The 19,619-nt window shown below is 41.8% G+C and overlaps 1 protein-coding gene across 3 annotated transcripts in view; it reads left to right on the plus strand.

The window, feature by feature from the left end:
• The window catches only part of PTPRG (protein tyrosine phosphatase receptor type G), a 402,944-nt gene that overhangs the window by 351,276 nt on the left and 32,049 nt on the right, over positions 1-19,619 (plus strand). For all 3 annotated transcript variants that reach the window (XM_040569169.1, XM_040569170.1, XM_040569171.1), the window contains one exon: positions 8,090-8,181. In XM_040569169.1, coding sequence (XP_040425103.1) covers positions 8,090-8,181 — 92 coding nt within the window. The remainder of the gene's footprint in view (positions 1-8,089; positions 8,182-19,619) is intronic.

Below are 19,619 nucleotides of genomic sequence, written 5' to 3' on the forward strand. Positions count from 1 at the left end.
AATTAAAAAAATAAGTAGCAGTTTCTTTCTGAAGTGGCCAGTGGAAAAGGCCCACCTTCTAAATACACAGTAATGAAAAGAGGAAGGAAATAATTGCATTTTTAATATTTTATCCTGGCCCCAATACAGTGAACATGAAATATGGCCAGCAACGTTAGGAAATCTTCCTAGTTTCTCCCATGCAGTTTTAATCCAGGTGCAAGTGGACATGTCTGTTGAGGAAGAGTCCACTTCCCATCAAGCAGTTCATTATATTTAATAAACTGTGGCATTTCGGCCTGAAGATGGTCAGGGCCTTCAAAACAGAAAAATTGTGCCTGGTGTGTTAGCATATTCTTGTGTTCTGTTTAGGTCCTTGTCTGTAGCTTGGGATACCTAAAATAATTGTCAGTTGAATGTCCTGATTCAGAGGAGGAAGGAACATTTTAGCAACGAGAAGAGTAGAGCTCTTCTATTTTGAGAGCTGAGGTAGGATTAATTAGGGACATTTAGGTGAATGTTCCAAGCAGAAGCCAAATCTCTCCTGGCCTCTCTTAGCTGGGATCATTTCTGTATCATGCTTCTTACAACACAACTTTGATCCATGAATTACACTTTGCATTTAAAAATACCTGCATCTTAACTTCCTGGTGTGCCACCCTTGCTCTTTTTTTCCTTCTTTCCTCTTCTGAGATTCATTCCCAAAGGGAATTCATGTCCTGAAATGATAATATCAAGTGTGCCCAATTTTGAGTTCTTAGAGGTGCTACTAAAAGCTCCTTTCTAGTAAGAGGCAATCTTCATTGATTGCTGCAGTTCTCATGATTACAGAACACCTCTTCACTTGGCTACATTTAGCTTCCTTCTGTGAGAAAGTTTTCACTTCCCTTTTAATATTATGTTACGTTTGGGGCATTGGAAGTGCACGTTTTGTAGGAATTGCCTGGGGTATTATTTGATTGGAAAAGGCATGCGTTTGTTTTCCTCTGATTTTCTAGTCTTTGTGGTATGAATGTTGCACTAAATAAATAGTTGGCTCAGGGAAAGGAAAATGAATACATCAGGCTTCCCTTTGCTTTTAAAACTATGCCTAATTTTTAAACCATTTTAAGATACCACCCATAGCTTTTTCTACCTCATTTTTGCCCAAAGACATTAAAAATTTGAGTGGTAATGCATACGCTAAGAAGCTTGTTCTCTTGCAGCAGCAAATACTGATGAGTAAAGTAAGCCCATTCAGTCATCTGTAAAATTGCTGAGTGTATCCAACACAGCTGTTGTGAGTATTGATTAAAGCAGGAGGGGAAGGCCTGATGCTGCTGGCCCTGTCAGAGGTCACCAGGAGAGTAATTAGCTACCAAGTGGTACAGGGCCAAGTGTCATCACAAATAAGGTTTCACGATCGTCTTTGCCATTCTCCAGGGACCACAGCAAGATGGGATAAGGAAGCGTGGAAAATGTTTGTGCTGAGTTAAACTACGATTTATCCACTTACAATTTGCAGTTAGAGAGCTTTCTAAGTGCATTTCTTCGTTGGCCACCTGGGCGCTTTCTGGTCACACAGCTGATGAAGGGGGGGATGACTTGAAAGCAGCTCCTCTTGGTGTGTGCTGTTAGCCATTTCAATACCCTTCTAAAAATGATTATTTCTTGTCTAATGTCTGAGTTCAGTACCATACGTGATTTAAATGGGTGTGTAGTCTGGTGCAGGAAGATGCCGTCTAAATCCAGGATCTCAGAGGATAGGAATAAGAGGATTTTTAATTTTGTGGAGAGCTGTGTAGTCAGCTGGCAAATTTAGGCCATCAATATTAAATTAGCTGTCTTTCTGTGTCAAAAATCCCTTGCCTTGTTTGCAGATTAGTTTTTCAGATGGAGAATTTTTCTAGTTGTTTGTTCTTCATCACAAATACTGCCTCAGATTTTTACACACCTTTTTTTTTTTTTTTTTTCCATTTGCCTTTTCTCAGCATTTTTCCTGTCTTTCTCTGCGATTTAGTAGTATGTGTAGTTCTAAGTATGTGTGGTTGGACTGGTGATTAGCACTTGGATCCTTTTAGCATCTATGGGACTGTGTTGGTGCGCAAGTGACTAGTGGGGAAAAGCATTTCTCCTTGCCCGGAGGAAGTCCTCTGAAAGGGACAGCCTACTTTTCACCATTCTGCCTGCCAAACACTTGGCAGCTGTGAACTCCTGCAATCTATCCATGTACTGTCTAGACCTCTCCAGTTATCATATCTGTACGATGCTTAACACTGCTCAAGAAGATTACAGGCAGAAATTGCTTTGTGGGGGGAAGATGAATCGTCTTCAGGAGGGATATGCAGGAGAATCAGCGTTATAACAGGGAAATTTTCCTCCTTTTTCAGCTCTCCTTCACCGTCTTGGTTTTTGTGCATTCCTACTTTGTATATCCTCCCATAGCTCAACTTCAGTAAGCCTTCACGGCGTTACTGTTCCAGCACAGCATAGGTTCTTTTGTAGCTCAGCTTTAGGATTCTGATCTTTAAGCATTAAGACCTGAGAAGGAAAATAATTGAAGAAAATTGGGGCAATATAAGCCATTTTATGGCTAAAAAAGAGAAAATGCAGATGCCCTTCCGATACAATGAATGGAATATCACTGCTCCATGCTGGTCACTTATTCATATTCATAAGATCAGCTTATTCCATGTGTTTTTTTTCTTCTCTTTTTCTTCTTAACGCTTGAGTCAGTTTTATTGCTCATAGAAATCAGTGACTGATGACCCCAGCTAGAGCAGTGCAGACTGCAGACAGCTGCTGTCCAGGCTCCCATCCACTGCTCTGCTGGTGACATGGTCATGATTTGCAGCACTTCTGTTGTTCCGTAGTCTGCGGCTCTTTTCTGAGGAGTCATTGCCAATTCTGACAGTGACAAATGCTTGCCAAGGAATAGTGAAGCTAGTTTAAAGTGCAGAGCCATGTGTTACTAGTACACTTGACTGCATACATACTCTGCTTTTGGTGCCAGCAGAAACCAATCTTAATTGTGTCTCCTGGAAAACATGCAAAACAGTTCAGTGAGAATCTGAAGCATCTTTTCTTCTATTGAAAGTGAAAACGATTGTGCAGAGGTAGTGAAAGGGATAATTTCCTGTCTTTGTGGCCTTATTCGGTAGTTATTTGCAGACCCCCCCTTGATGGAGGAGCATGATGAATGAACGCCCGTATCCAGGTTGCGTTCGATAAAGAATAAGCCATGTCCTGAGCAGCCTGGTATAAAGGTATGTTACAGATCCTGGTTTGACTTCTGTTCAGTCTTGCCTGTGCTGCCTACCAGCCAAGGACTGTGTGTGAAAGTAGGGTGGCTGCAGCACCTCTTCATCAATAAATGTACGTTCTGCAGAGTTCCTGTCTGTGAGAGGCTGTTTCTGGAGGAAGGGTACCCAGAGGACAAGGTTTGCCCTGCACTGATGATAGTGAATAGGCCTCCAGGACCCTTTCAAGCCATCTGCCCCAAATTGGTCATGCTGTAGGAGGTAATGACCCAAGAAGAGAGTAGCTGCAAAGAAACTAGGAGTCTAGAGCTCCTCAGTGCTATTACAGAAATAAAGAAGAAGAAATCTGCCTAGCCTCAGAGAGGGAATACATGCTGGCTCCAGCCAACAGAAGCTGCTGTGGAAAGAAAGAGTAGATCCCTGATGGACAAGGGATCGCTGACCATGCCAGGCACTTCAGCGTGTAAGGCAGGACACGGCCCTTGGGTGTCCCCAGGAAGCGAAGCATTCCCCTTTGATATTTCCCGTGTTCGGCCGCTGTTCTGTCGGTGTCAGCCGGCCACTGCAGAGGCAATCATTTGCCCTACCGCAATAATCCCCTGCTCCTTCTCTTCCTGCCTCAGCTGCTCCTGAGCAGTGCAGATCCCTCGCCTGTCAGCGCAGATCAGGGGATGCTGCCCGTGCGAGACGGAGCACAAAGGAATAAAGGCCAAACGCTGCCCTCAGAGCTGGTCCCAGCACTGCCATCGGCTGCAGCACACGCTGTGTGTTTGTATTGGCAGCAGAATTAACTAAGCACTGAGGCATTATCTTCTATGCAAAAATAAAATGCATCCATGCTTCCAGGCCGTCGTGTGATCTGGTTCTCCCTCTTGCTTTTAGATGAGCATGAAGGAGAAGCTGCTTGAGGTTTATTAACTAATAACCAAGGAAACCTGTTTTGAGTGTCAAAATCTCATGAGGCATCTCTTCTTTTACAGAAGCTAATCTGGTGTTTTGCTCAGCAGAGATGGAACAAGCATTTAACCTAGCTAATCAGGACCATCTCTTGGCATATTTTTTTTGCTTGCAGCGTGATAATGAGGTGCTGCTGCTCTGGACTTTGCATTCTGTTAGCTTCCTTTAATAAAGTGCTGTTGGTATCTCTGCAAAAAGATTCTGGGCAGGGGGATGCTCTCCCTAACGTCATCTTTGCATTCCAGACCCTGCCTCTGCTCCTTCTCTCGGGAGATGCTAATCTCGTAGTCTTTTACTTTCTGCATTTCGGTCCATATGTGACAATTGTGTATCTGATCACCACAATCTCGCACAGTTATTGTACCTCAGGGAAAGGGAGCCAAAAAACATATGGGGCTAGAGAAAATTGTGTGCTTCACTGCACACAAGCCTATTTCAGAGACAGCAGACTCTTTGGTATACTGCAGAAAAGACATGGGCTCTCTGAAATCTTTTGGAATTGAAATCAGGGCTGTGATTTGCTTTTGCTCAGCCTCTGCTGAATACAAGAATTACTCTAAAATTAGTGTTTCAATTGCTAAAATTTTAATAATCATTTATGCCATTGACAAATTCAGATTGCTCATTCACTAAGGACTGCTTCTGTAGGAATGAAAAGCTCATATTTTTTTCCTGCTGACAGTGTCGGTTTTCTGAGCAAATGGACACGCGGGCACAAATACCTGAACGTGTATACACCCTGGGGTCAAAAGCTACAGGCTGAAGTGCTCATCATGAAAACAGTTGTAGACTTGCAGCTTGTAAAGCGCTGCATCCATTCCCACCTCTCTCCATGGCTGCTTGTCCAATGACTTGAAATAAGCAATTTTCTGCTCTCACCCCTTCCCTTTATCCAGCCCTCCGAATATACACAGATCCACTGCAGCCTTTTGTAGCCGTAGCAACTGCTGCCACTTAAGGTTTTTATACCGATGGGAAGGTAACGGGCAGAAGAACATGCCAGGGAAGAGATAGGAGCACCCTAAAGTAGGGAAGAAGACAGTTACTGAAATGGCTTCCCATAGCCTCAGTTCCAACTATCAGTACGTATTACTACAAGCTAGATGAGTTTGCAGAAGGCTCTTCTTGGGTCCAGACAGCTCCTTACCTGGTCAGTCCCAGGCTAAAAAATGGCTAGTATCCAAACTGGGCGGCTTGTGGGCATCCCTCTGGTGCCCCGAGGTGTACGCTCCCTCCTGGAGCTGCACAGAGGAGAGGCACGAGAGTAAGCAGAGGCCCAGTAAGCAGATCTTGCTGGAAAATTCATGGAGTGAGTTTGTGAAACCCATTGTAAAAGGCCTTTTGAAGATCAGTCTGCTTTATCCTGCTCTAAAGTTTGAGCCTGCATATTCCCATCGGTGCTGTCTTACCCTGTCACCAGGAGCCCCTGAGAGATGAGGGAGTCACCGGGACATGGGTGTAGCGAGCTCAGATGTAGAGGATAAACTTGGATAACTTGGAAAACAGCAATTGTGAGCAGGTTAAAAAACCTTTGAGAGGTATGTCTTCACGTAACGTGCCAGTATCTAGCATTGTAAAGTGATGAGCATGCTGTATTATGTACAGGTGAACATAAGACAAGGGTGTATTTTATGTGATGTTTGTAACTGAGAAAACCTTTATTCAGATTGTGTGGTTGCCTTTTCACAAACAGCTGCAGAAGGTCTACCAGGAATAAAATACAGAATTGTTAATGACATTAATGATTGCAGCGAACTTTGCCATGTGAAATATTCATTTAAAACGTTGTTATTCCACCGTTGTGCTCAGCAGAGATATGCTGCACTGGGTGTTCAGCTATCGCCATCGCGGGCCTTACAGTATCACACGGTGTGATTATGCAATACAATTACGTGTTTTGAGGCTATTAAGGAAAAGCTATCTTACAGCTGCACTAAAAAAAAAAAAAAAAAGCATAATGCCAGCCTAACAGAGTCTCTCGGAGTCTAAAATAACAAATTACAAAAAATAATTGCTTTTCTTAAGTATCGTCAGCTTAAAAAAATCCTGTAAATCCCTATGTAAAGGTCTGTCCTTTTATCAAACACCTTCTTAAGGCCTTCATTACCAGGAGAAGCAGTTCAAGGATTTCTGTAGTATTGACTCAAGGGAAAGAGCCCCAAATATATCAAAATCAGGAACATTTTGCCTGTTTCATATTCATAGTTTCTTCTTTATGTGTGACTGATTTATTCTGCTCTGTGCCCCCAGGGTGTGCATTGTCCAAAATAAAGGCTGCCAAAAAAAAATGAGACTGGGGAGCGAGTAGGGTGGGGGGAGTTTAACTGATGCTTTTAAATGCTGAGGCTATTGCGCATCTTGCATCCTCGTGTGTGAACTCACCTTATGGTGTTTCTTAACAAAAACATACCGACTAAATAAATAACTTCAGCACAATGCAAGACATGGTGTCTGAAAATAGAAAGCTGCTATGAGACAGTTGCTCCGTGCTGCGCAATATGCCCTTTCCTGCTTCTGTATTGTCTTGAGATGTACTTGTGCTGCTACAGCATGTGCTTGCATTACAAAGCGCTCTGATTGTGGGCTAGAAAGTACAAATGCATAGAAAGCAAGTGCCTGTGATTATTTTTGGTTCTGGTTTTGCCTAGGAGAGTGGTTTGCTTTTCAGCGACTTTTTTGCTCTCTGGCACATATGGATGTTGAAAACAAAGCGAGCACAAATTACTTTGACCGTGTCAGCAAAGCCGGCTCAGCAGAGTGGGCTCTCTATGCAGAGCACAATGCCCAAATTACAGAGGAGCAGACTGCAAGGCAGAAACTTAGAAGCCACTCCATGCAAATATGTTTCAGCAAGGAAAACGGCAACTTGACAAAAGGCGCAGCTCGGAAGGCCGCCTGCAAACTTTGCCCAGGTGTTGAGCAGTTCATTAAGGGCTGCGGCGAAGGGCATCTTTCTGCAATGGGAAGCTATTGTTAAGTGCCCCTGACAGATGAGAGCAGACCCTTCTCGTGTCACAATAGCTGCTCAGACCAAGCAAGACTCATTAAATATTCAGTTCCAGCCTCAAGCAGCTCATTAAGTCAGCAATGAGCAGTGACGCTGGTGTTGGAAAACCCTGCCTCGGTTAACATCACCATGCAGAGTCTCCTCAGATCTCTTCATGTTGTTCTGCTCAGTACCTTTTCTGTGATGACCAGCTTGTGCTCTCTCCTTTGCCTTAAATACAGGTAAAAAAAAAAAAAAAAAGTCAGGTGGATTTAAGTTCTCCTATTCTTTATAGGCCTTTTCAGAGCTGAGTCCTGGGGCCCAAGCTAAGTGTCTATTGCATTTTTCTGTAGCAGCATATGTAATACAAGTTTGCAGGAGGAGGATGGGATGAGGGTTAGATGGCTCTGATGTTTAAAAAAGTATAGAAATGTTTGAAGGATAACTTCTGTAGCAGAAAATTGTGACATGCAGCAGTTACAGATGCTGTATTACTGTCTGTCCGCTGATACATAGCATAAACCTTTACAGTAAGTGTGTGTTCCCTAGAAATGTTAGTGTCTTGGGTGGATTTGGCTTGAACTGTATGCTGAATATGTTTCTTGTGTGCAGTTTCTTTCTGGATGATGTGTTTGAAACCTGTTTTGCAACCACCGACTTTTGTGAGTATAATTCGATATTCAGTGGTACTTAGGAATAATGTACAGAGGCATTTATGATGGGTGGATGTCAGATGTCAGTGAATTAGAGCACACCAGAATCTGGAATTAGGATTGAAATTGTTGAAAACTCAAGTATGTTTTCACTTACTGATTTTTTTTAAACTATAATATCTGAAAATGTGGAGCAGAAATGGAGAAGCCAAAGATGTGGAGAAGTTTGGGGCTTTTTCACACCCTGAATCTTTTTTTTATTTTCCCTTTAACAGAAAGTGTTTTCAGACTGCCCATTTCTACGTGGAGGACAGCAGCTCACCCCGTGTGGTCCCCAATGAAAGTATTCCCATTATACCTATTCCAGGTAAGACGGGCTTAATCTCCTGTGTTTGTGCTATTTGGAGTCTGGTTTAATTACATAAAGAGAACGTTTTATTAAATCACGTGCATTTTTATAGAAATTTGTGTTATCAGTGCTGCTTCGTTTATTTTAAGATGCTTTGCAGTGCGGCTCTGAGTACCAATGCTGTACTTTTCCAGAGGCATCTCTCCCACATTGTCTTAATAGGAGTTTCAGAGTAACCTTTGTCAAATGTCAAGACCACAAGCAACACTTCTTAAAAACACTAACGCATTGCATCCAAGGCGAAACAAACTGCTCTGTCGGGGTGGGTTGTGGACAAGGGACACACAGCTCTACTGCTCTCTCGAGACCAGGGGGTTTGTCCCCGCTTTCGGCATGTGCAGAGGTGATGTTTGCTGGGTCTCAGGGAGGAAAGCAAGACAGAAAGGATAAGCAAAACATCTGTTAATTTGGTATTAATCAAATTACCAAAGGTCAAATTCTTCTCTCAGCTATGTTGAGAGCAAAGCTGGAAGCGGGGTTTAGCACTAGTCTCTTCATGAGGCATTTCCCCTAGGAAATATCAAGTGCAGGATCCAGATCCCTTTAAGTAGTAATGGCAGAGAACAGCTTGGTGTTACAGTGGCCTTTGCAGCCTCTGACTTCTTTGATGTTGCTCGGTTTCTCAAGCAGAACCAAGATACCCAAAATGCTGTACTGACCTCAGCCTGTCAAATACTTGTACTTGTCACTTCAAGGTGGTGTTTTAAGTTTTCTTGTCATATTCTGTAATTTGTATTGCTGGTATGGGATTCAATTTGCAGCTATTAGGTTCATTTTAACAAAAAAAAAAAATTCAAAGCCATTTCTGAGACACTGAAGAAACATCCATCCTAGAAAAGTGAGAGAGTCCATTTACATTTCTGTTGATTTTCTTCAGCAGACATGTATGACTGTTCTTTCTAGGAAGAGTTTCTAAAAGTCCCTATGGGAACTAATATGAAAGGTTAGATATTACATTCCTGTAGAAAATGATAGGCATTTTGCCTTGCAGTCTGATTCTGTGCCACCAAAGAGGAAAGAAAACATGCTATCAACCCGTCTCCTTTCTGTAGCAGACTTTGTCTTGGCCACCTCACCTCCTTAGCAAGGAGCCACTTTCCTCTCTTTCTCCTTCAGAGTAACAGGAGGCAGGAAACCAGTCTTAGAACACCTGTGATGATCTTTCACAGAAGAGCCTGAATAGGTGGAGAACTCCATTTTTCCTACTCTAAAACCAGGTGGAGCACTTTGCTGATGGGGCTGCCTTTGGCAATGAGTGTAATGGTTCCACGTTGTCTGCTGCCATGTGATGCCTCCTTAGAGCCTGAGAGGAAGAGGAGGGTGGGCTAGCCTGGACTGTGCAGAGCAATGTCAAAACCTGGGGGATTATGAGCACAAGGTAGTGGGAAGAGAGAAATTCTCCCCTCAAAGAGCATTCTCTTTGGTCAATTGTGTTTTTATTTTTTGTAATTGAGGCAAATTTTTCTTAGATAAAGAAACCAGCAGAAAGCTCCATCTTTTCATGCTCTGCTATCTGTTGAGTTGAGACAATGGTTCTTCCCCGTTTCACAGGGATGTTTTGATGGTCAGTCCATTAAAGACTGGAATGTACTTGTATAAATTGTAATATAGACTGAAGAAGTTCCACTAAAACAATGCAGGTGGCAGGTATCATAAGGCCAGTACATACACTAGTGCTTCTCAGCAGCCATTCTTGCATGTAAACACCAAGTCACTGAGAAATGAAGAAAATTAGATTTTGGGTGCATCTACCCATGACTATAGCAAGCCAAGTTGATGGACCATGGCACCTTAAGGACTGGTGCGATGCTGCTGTCACAGCAGTGCACACCATGGTCTATTCAGACTCAGTACTGCTAAGAAGAAATTGCTGCTCACTTCTGATAATGGGCACTGCAGATTAAAACACCTGCAGATCAAGTGCTATAGGACACCTCAAGAAGCTTTGTAGTAAAAAATTTGCAAGGACTGCTGATCAGCTCTAAGGCATTTGAAGAGCTGGGCCTCAGGCAGAGGTTTAGTCTAGTTGGATGCGAAGGTGAATCTAACCCTCAAATTTCCATTCTAATAAGATTTTTGTGGATACGATAGATATTTAGACACCTGCATATAGACAACTAAATGGAGGTGCCTTAATCTTAGGCTGAATCATACCCAGAAGGTCTTAACAGGGAATGCACTGATGAACTTGAAGATCTTGGCAGTGACAGTAAAGCTGTTCAGGCCATCAAAAATCAAATCACTCTCTGGAAGTGCCTCCCTCTGTGCGTATTAACTGTTACCTGAACAGGGAGTCTGTAATCAGGCTCTAAGTTAGTAGAGAGAAATTCCAGCTATGTTGCCTTTTTCCAAAGATGGAAGATATTGCTTGAAAAGATCCTGAAGCTCTCCTAAACATTTTCCTTGTTTGGAAATACAGAAAAGGCCTGTTTTACCCCGTAGACCTGTTCCTGAATGATCTTCTCTGACATCAGCTGCTGGTCCCAAGTAGGCAGCCCACTGAAGTTCCTTCAAGACATTAAATAACAAAATTCTCCTTTGAACTAACAGCAACTGGTGAAGTGATAAGCCTCTGAACTTCTCCAGTGGAAGCTGTCAGAGTGTCTGAGAAAGTCTTATTTTGGTACGTTGATCACAGAATTAAAATGTAAGCGGCATTTTTGCAAAAGCAAGTTTTTTTGAATTTATCTTGTTAGCTCGTGAAACCCCAGACGGTACATCCTTAAAAAAGATATTTGGATAGATCCCTGTGGAACCATGCATCTACCTCCTACAACCTGGTGGACCAACTTCTACTCTCAATTGTATGCAAGCAGCCACACTGGCGGCAATTCGGAGCAGTGTGTCTGAAAGATACTTAATAGACTGGCCAGGGCCCATCTACAGCATGCAGAAAGCTGCAGGTGGGAGAAGGCTGGGCGAGTTTAGGCTGGCTGGTCCTGGCCCAGGTGCGGAGTGGCTGTGCCAGGTGCCTGGGAGCCAGGCACAGCGATGGCCTGACGCAGCTCGAGAGCTCTCACAGTGCTGGTGTCTCTGCGTGCCACTGCTCTGCTCTGCGGATGTTGCCGGCATGCTCAGAGGTAGCTTTCATATTTATTTCTGTGCTACTCTCTGCTCTTGGTTACACACACCGTGTGTTTCCTTGGTTCTATGAACTCTAAAGTCAGTCTCCCAGCTACCTCCAGTTGGTACGCGGTACAGCTTTTCGGGGCCAAAAATCTGAAAAATCTTTTTGTAAAGGAATGATTTTACCCATTTTCTACTTCACTTCCCATAGCATACATGCTTAATTATTGTGCATGAAGCCACATCACTCGTAGGCATGTGGTTATCTGTGCAAATTTGCTCTGAGACCCAAATCATTATCATTATTCATAATTATCTGCACTGCTTGATCTAGAGAAACACAGGACAAAGGAGATATTAACTGAGTCAGCCACTGGATATTACAACTGAGGTATAAATCTAAACTCACAGCCTTGTGCCTGACTAGCACATCTGTTATCAGTGGCAGAACTCTGAAAGCACCTCCATTCAGCCAAACAAAATTATTTCTCCATATCCTTTCTCTTTGCCGCTGTACTCAGTTAATTTTGGCCATGCCTACATCATCTTTGCATGGATATCTTCACTATAATGGCAACATCTCTCCCAGCAAACCAGCTCCTGTACCCGTTTGTTTGTTTTTGTTGTTGGGTTAGCATCTGTTTGAAAAGTTTCTGGACTTGATCCATTTCATTGGAATCAGATAAGTAGGAATAAGAGCAGCAGCATTTCTGCAAAGCTGTATATTTTGCACACCACAAAACAAAAGGCATCTCCATCAGTCTTCCTTTGCTCTGGTCGCAAGACTCGCTCCATGAAAGCAGCGCAGAAGTGTCTGTCTAACTGAGATGGTATCAAACAGCGGAATTAGCACAAATTCCACTTCTTCCATCTTCCTCCTATCATTTGTTTGAGAGCTTTCCTGCTTTGGGTTGATGCATTGTTCTGGAGCTTCCTGTGGTTTTCCTGGTTATTCGCCCAGCCCAAGGGCACAACAGGCATTGTGGCACCGATGCCAGCAGGACTTGTGAGATCAGCACAGAGATAGCCGAGGCTTGACCCTATGGCGAAATTCAAAATTCTGCATAGTCTTGACCACAGTCCAGAGAAACACAGCTCGTAAAGAACAGAACAGCTGGCCAACGCAGCTGGTTCATTTAGCATATTATTCCAGCTGTCTTTCACCATTTTCAGTAGAAATAAAATGTCTCGGATGTGATGCCAGTCCTTTCAGCTGTGTCTAGACTGCAAGACTCAGGATCACTTCCTAGCGCACCTAGGTCATGGTGCATGCAATTTTAGGTTTAAATGGCAGTAAATTAATGTTTTGTAACTATCACTGGAGTTTCTGAATAGTGTATTTAAAGTAACCAGTGGTAGAATCTGTGGGAGAAACACTGCCATACTTCTTCAAGAATGACACAGGGTGACTGCATGAGCCCAGGAAATTGTGGAATAGCCAAGTGCACTGCAGTGAAAAGGTGGCTTGGCCACCTCATGCTATCATGCAAAGGTGTGAAGGCCAGTGCAGCCATCATCCTCCGTCATATCCCTCTGTCTTATGGTTACAAGAAGTCATCCTGTCAAGAGTCCATCTTCTTAACTCTTAGCTTCTGTTGGATCTTCTGCAGACTTTTGAAAGCTGCTTTCTTATTTTTTCAATAACCATAATTCCCTTCAACCTTTCCTGACAAACATATCAATGGTTAGACTTGGGGTGTTTTCTACAAGCCTACCTCCTGCATTTCTGTTATTTTGTGGTGGCAACCACCCTATGATGAACTGTTTCTATTAAAAGACTGTAGCGAGGTACCTCACTTGACAAGGAAACTGCAGGTTCCCAGCTGAGGTGGGTTCCTTACTGTTTTCTGTTGAGATGCAGCTGTCTCTGGTTGTATCCCAGGCCAGAAGAGTGGAGCATCAGGACACGTCCGTGGCAAGGTGAGTGGCCACTGAGTGACAGTGTGCTGAACACAGTACTCCGCTGTGCTAGGGACTGGTGATGGACAGGGAGAAATGCTAACTGCAGCTGAGGACTTATTTCTCAAGGGCACGGAGTTTTTCACTGAGCACCGAAGTAGCGTTCTTCAGCTGTTTAAGACTTCACGTCTGCTTTCTGCTCCCCATGGATTTATGTTCCAGCACCACATTGTGAATCGTACCTATCTTCAGCTTCAATTAAATTCATGAATGCAATATTGCAAACGCAGTCATCCTCTGAAGCCAAGAAAATATCAAGGTATTTTAGGGAACATCCACCTTCTGTTTTCAGTTTGACCAGCCCTGCTCCTGCAGCACACTGAAGAATTTATGGTGGATATCTAATTATGGTATTGTAATGGAGGCTTCAGGAGTGGACTCAGTCACCCAAAAACGTTTTCATGGTGGCCATGTAGAATGGGGGCAGATTCTTTCTTTTCAGAAAGCCTTCGCAATGAACTGCAGATTGCTTCAGAGTTGCACCTCCGTGTGCTTAAGCCTTAAGTGTAAGGTGTGTGTGTAACAAATGGCACAACTGGACCAGAGGATGGAAATGTGTGACGTTGAAGTCATCCTCCTTAGCAGACAATACCAAATAAGATCATGTTTAATGTCTGTGCTATGGGAAAATTCATATTATTTCATTCTCTTGGACTGAAAATTATATTTTTTGCTTAAAGGGAAGAAGTATATTGCTATTACATTTATAATTAATGATAACCTAATCTAAGATTTGTACAAGCAGATTTAAACTGAGCTCTTATTTTGACACACATAAAATTTTATCATTAAGATCTTTATATTCCTGACTGACACATGGCTAATAGCATTGTAGTAGATTAAATCTTGAAGCAAGAGAGATGAATGTAGCTACCGTATTACACAGGTGATTTTTCATATTCTGCTTTTTCATGTGTCTCTCCTTTATCAGAAACTCGTCCTTGTATTCATTTGACTTGATTATAACAAATAGATAGTAATTATCTTGAAGAAAAGGTTTCTGTTTTTTTTTTCTTTCAACATTTCCACCTATGCAGGACTCTCAAATGTATTCACAGTTTTACAAGCCTTTTCACATTGAAAGACATTTTTATTAAAAAAAGTATTTGATAAACACATAATTACAAAGATGTGATAATTAATGAGGAATGGTATCCCCAGTAATCAACTCTCAGTCATTTATTATTTATCTTCATTTCTTCTAATTTATAATTTCACGGAGGTCAGTGAATTCAGGAGGATGCCAGCTATAATGGACTTTCAGCATGTAGTTGGAGCTCCTAGAATGAAACCTTCTACGTTGCCTTTTTAGTATTTATGCAGAAATGATCTCCTCAGAAAAGAAAGACCTTCTCAATATTAAGGAGTTTTTAACGGCTTTTGTTTTATCATAAATTAATTAATACTCATGTTATACAAATAAAACTATCCTTATATTTCTGACTATTTTTTATACAGCAAGCAATATGATCAGTCAGAAAAATTAATTATTCCAAATTAAATACAATGGCTTCAGTTGCATCCTTATTTTAAATAGTTAAGCAAGGAAAGCCAGTATACTGCAGAATTAAAGGCTTTGCCTATATAAATGTGTATAATTCAAATGCATTAAATCTAAAATCCTTTGAAGAAAGCAGGGCACTGCCCATTTTTACACGTGGAATTATTTGTGGAATCAAGTACTGGCATGAGTTAGGGCAGGATCTGGCTGTGGAATTGTCTGCTCAAACATTTCCGTTTCAATCAGTGCCAAAATTTGAGCTGCATGTGAAGTTTTTGGCCCCTGTGTGTGTACTTCAGAGTATGCTCATAGTCTGTAGGCTTAGAGGTTTTTGTCTAAGCTTCTCTCTAGACTGTAATGAATTTGATAGGAGTTTTTCAATAACCTCCGCTGGGGCAGAATTTCACCCAAGGGTGCGCTATTAATCCTTGCAATATTCTTTGTGATTAGCTGCTGTTCTAGAGACAGAGCGGATACAGACATCTGGGGCTTTACGTCCCCACTAAGTGCTGTGTGTCGTGTGCGTTCATTCTGTGTTGTACAGCTGCATAGATCCTGTTTAAGTCTGGGCTGCGAGGGCCCCGCTGCTGGCACACGCACTTCTGCTGCAGTGCTGCATGTACGGGCAGGCTCTTGCTGGAGCTCTGCAGCCTTCGCTCACCTGGCACATATCGTAATTTATGGAATGGCTGTTAGACTGAGTTTTAAGTAATATGCATCCTAAATATTGGTGCCAGGTTTTTCAGCTGCATGCAGGATTTTTCCAAAGCTATTTTGCTGGAGATGAGAAACATGAGGATACATTATTGAGAGGTGGATGCTCCAGGATTAGCGTCAATAGTGACATCACTGGTTTCGTGATTGTCATGAGCCTGTTCAGGTTTGTGCTGTCTTCAGAAAGAGCAGTTTCCCTTTCTGGGAATAGTCACTTATTCCCCATGGCACTGAGTAGGATCAACCCGTTTACCCCACTGACAACTAATCCTTTTTCCCCTCCCCACAAATCCATTAATCCTTTCTTATATTCATCAGACAGATTAGCAGGCTGTTTCAGTTCACTGCTCAGCCCCATAGGCAGGGAGAAGGGAGTGGGCCAACCCTTTTGTCCTTTGGCTGGAGTGATCTATGGCTAGCACACTGAGAATTGATGGGGGTGCTTCTGAGATGCAAAGGGTGGCACAGGTTTGCTGAGCAGTGCAGTCCATGGCTGCTGTTCGAGCAGATGGGCCAAGCCACATGGCAGCTATGGCACATGAATCCAGGTGGCCTTACAGATGAGAGGCTAAAGTGCAGTGACTAGGGATTGGAATAAGTCTTCACATTTAAAGTAAGGCATAAGATACAGGGGATATATTGGATTTAGTAGAGTAAGATGATAGATGAAAAACTAAAAGCATTTACACACACAAGGAAAGACATGGGAGAATCTTCTTACCAAGACTTCTTCATGTGTGTCAAATGTCTGGTCTTCAAAAATGCCAAAACTCCAAACTAGACAAAGGTAAAATGAAGAAGCATTTTGCTTTTGACCTTCTGGATTAATTCATGACCCAAACCCATCTATTCCAATCCAACACCACTAAACCATCCAGTGAGCTCTCGGGCTGTAAATGAATCAAAATGAGTCCCAGATCTTATTATGTGGAAATGCCATCTCTGATGTGATATCCCATTTTTCTTTTGCAGTTGGCCTCTATTGCTTTAACTTTGCAGAGGCAGTTTATCAAGTGGGAGGTGGAGGAAAATCCATCCTGGCAGGATTACTAATTGCCCAAATTTTAAATGTAACCCTTTACTAACTTTATTACTTCTGTATACTTCGGGCTTCTTTTGAAGGTGGTTGTCTTCTAAGAGAATGTATTATGTATATGCAAGTAAAGGTTTTCCTCTTCTACCCTTTTTTAAATGTCTTTCTTCTTGGCATTCTCCTTTTGTGGCGGAAAGTGAGCTGTGTTAGGCTCCCCTTCAGTTTTGTTTGCGATACTCCTCTCAGATACTTGTCTTGGACCAGCGAGTGAAGATGGGAACTCCACAAAAGTTAATTGTCTAGCATTGTAATGAAACATACCCTCACCTATCAGCTTAAGTGGTGTCTGCTTATAAATATTATTATTATAAATTATGTTGTTTATAATAATAAATACAAATATGTATAATTATTTAAGCCCTGGAGACTTCTGCCTCTTTCCATCTAAGATTATTTCTTTCTCTGTATAACACAAAGGGTTAATATGTTAGTAAGGTGCCAGATTCAGCTTATATTTTGTAATGGTGTAAATCCAGAATCACTTTATTTGCACTGATAAAACAGATGGCTAAACCCAAGCTAGACAGAACTGTAATTATATCTTTGGTGTTGGAGGTGAAGGTATGTTATTAAAACATTTCCCTATTCTCTTTGAAGAATGTGTAGGTCTTGCAAAATGTAAGCATCACACTGACAATATCAAACGTCACTCTGGTTTCTGGATGGGAAAAAGTATATGGCGCAAAAGGGAATATGCGCAGAACAGCTATTAGGGCTCTTAATTAGCCATTATAGGATTCCATTAATCTCTTCAATCGACTAAAAGAATTATAGTCATTGAAGTCTATTTGTCTTCAAGATGGAAAGAAGGCTTAATCAAAGCTTTTGGACTGAAGACAGTGCAAGGAAAAGCATATTATGTGCATCTAGCTACATCTGTTGGTTTTCTTAGAGAAGGTCTCAGCTGTCTTCAGGTAACATCGGAGCAGATACCATTCAGGAGCACTGAGTATGTTGCTACATACTTTGCCAGAGGTCTGACAAGCTGCCCAAGGCTAAATATGCATGTATACCCCGTCTGGGGTAACGTCTGCTCCTAGCTGAGGGTTTGGTGTTAGAGGGCATGAATCAAAAAACACAGGCTGCAAGCATTCCTGCAGGGGTGGCCTCCTCCTAGGTGCTGCGCAGTGTCTGCCAGATCTTTCATGGTCAGTAGGACCACATTATCCCAGCAGTTTAGAAGCTGGAAATTGTTAAGTGTCCATTGAGTTACTGAAGTTTGTGTTTCTGATGTTAATCTTCAAACAATTACCTTTGTTCCAACATGATTTTCCTGGGTTAATGGGCACCTTCAGTAGCCTAAGATCCCTTTCTCCCAGTGAGCTTGTATGTCAACAGTATTTACTATTTATTTGCTGTTTAATTGTTGCCCATGTTATCAAATGGGGTAAGAAACAGCATTGGGTTATGGCTTCTGGAGGGAATCAGCAGGGGCTGTACAAGAGAAAATGCAGAAGAGAAAAAAGGGAGGAGAAAAATAAAGGATAGTGAACAACAGAGCAGTGAATTAACAGTGGCTCTAAAGGTGGAGAGAGACTGCCACCGTGCAGTGATGATGATAAAAGAAACCTAACCATATTTTGCCATGGATCTCTGGTGCAGACCCATCCTTGAAATTGGTGGGAATTCAATGGACTGGAGAGCACGTTATCTCTAATGTATTTTTTGGCTCACAGATCACAATTAAAATTAAATTCTGCCTTCTGCAAAATTAAACTGGACGCTGGTGTGCTACAGTGAGTCCTTGATCTTGGTTGGTCGCAACTGAGCTAAACTACTCAAGAAAAAACAAAACAAAAAAAAAAAAAAAATAATACATATGGAACTCTTCTTGTGACAGTTTGTGAAATTGCTATGATAGCACAAGTTATTTTCAAAGAAATTAAGGATGTATGGGTTACTTTTCCGGAGATGAAAGATTGTTTTACAGGCTCTTGCTATTGACTGCTGTTCCTATAGATCATTCCACTCAAGTGTCTTGGCAGCAAAAATATTAATACAAATGTTGTTATGAGATGGTGATGTTCTCAATATTACGCAGAATAAATGTTAGCACTTAAATATTGTAAAGTGCCAGCATTTCTACGTGCTGCAGCTTTTTGCTAAGATGAGCATACACTTGTCAAATGTTTTGAATTCTTTATTATTCAGTAAATGAGCATGTGGTTAATTAAAGTAGCATTACTATACGGGGAGGTGATCAGATTGCAAACATATCTTTAACAATTGGCTCTTGTAAATAAAATAGAAGAGAGCTGATTGAAATCTGAAAATGTCAATAGATGCAAAAACCACCCTAGAGCGCTACCTGATAAAATAAGAGTAGAGAAGTAATGACATGGTCAATATGAACTGCCATCAGCTGGAGAGCAATCAGATTGTCAGGGCTGGATCTATAAAATGCTTGCCAAAGAAGAACCTCATTTACACATACAGATCTTCATACCCTTCGCTAAGAAAAGCATATGTGACAGCTTAGGGGTTTTAGCTGCCAAAGATCTTTCACTCTGAATACAGTAAATGTCACATCTATTTATTTATCGTTAAATTTTGCTAAGTATCTGTAGAAATATTTGGATTTTTTCTATCATAATGTAGATGTTTAAAAGGAAAGGAATCCAGATTATAATGCAGCTGTAGCACCAAACCATATGGCTGCTAAATGGGAGCAAAAATACGCCACTGAATTACTGGGAGTAAACATAAACTGGATGCGATCTTCAGAAGAATATTAAATGGGATACTTAAATACCGGAGTATTGCCATAAAATCATGCAATCAGACAATAGTAGCCATCAGGCAATAGATTATTTCACATGCTGAAAGTAATCACAGTTGTATAGCAATTTACATTTTCCAAATGCCAGACTGAAAATATTAACTAATGAATCTTGGCAAGCGCAGTGTTTCTACCAACTGCAGCGGTGGTTATAACAACATCTAGGCTTTTTTTGAGAGAGAGGGAGAGAGAGAAAAATAAGGCAACCATCCTACACCCCAGTTTTATTAGCATCTGTCCAGAGGTGGAGTGCTAGAAATAGTCTTGCTTGTCTTTAGTTCTGT

The sequence above is a fragment of the Cygnus olor genome, chromosome 10 (assembly GCF_009769625.2).
Source record: "Cygnus olor isolate bCygOlo1 chromosome 10, bCygOlo1.pri.v2, whole genome shotgun sequence".
Lineage (NCBI taxonomy): Eukaryota > Metazoa > Chordata > Aves > Anseriformes > Anatidae > Cygnus > Cygnus olor.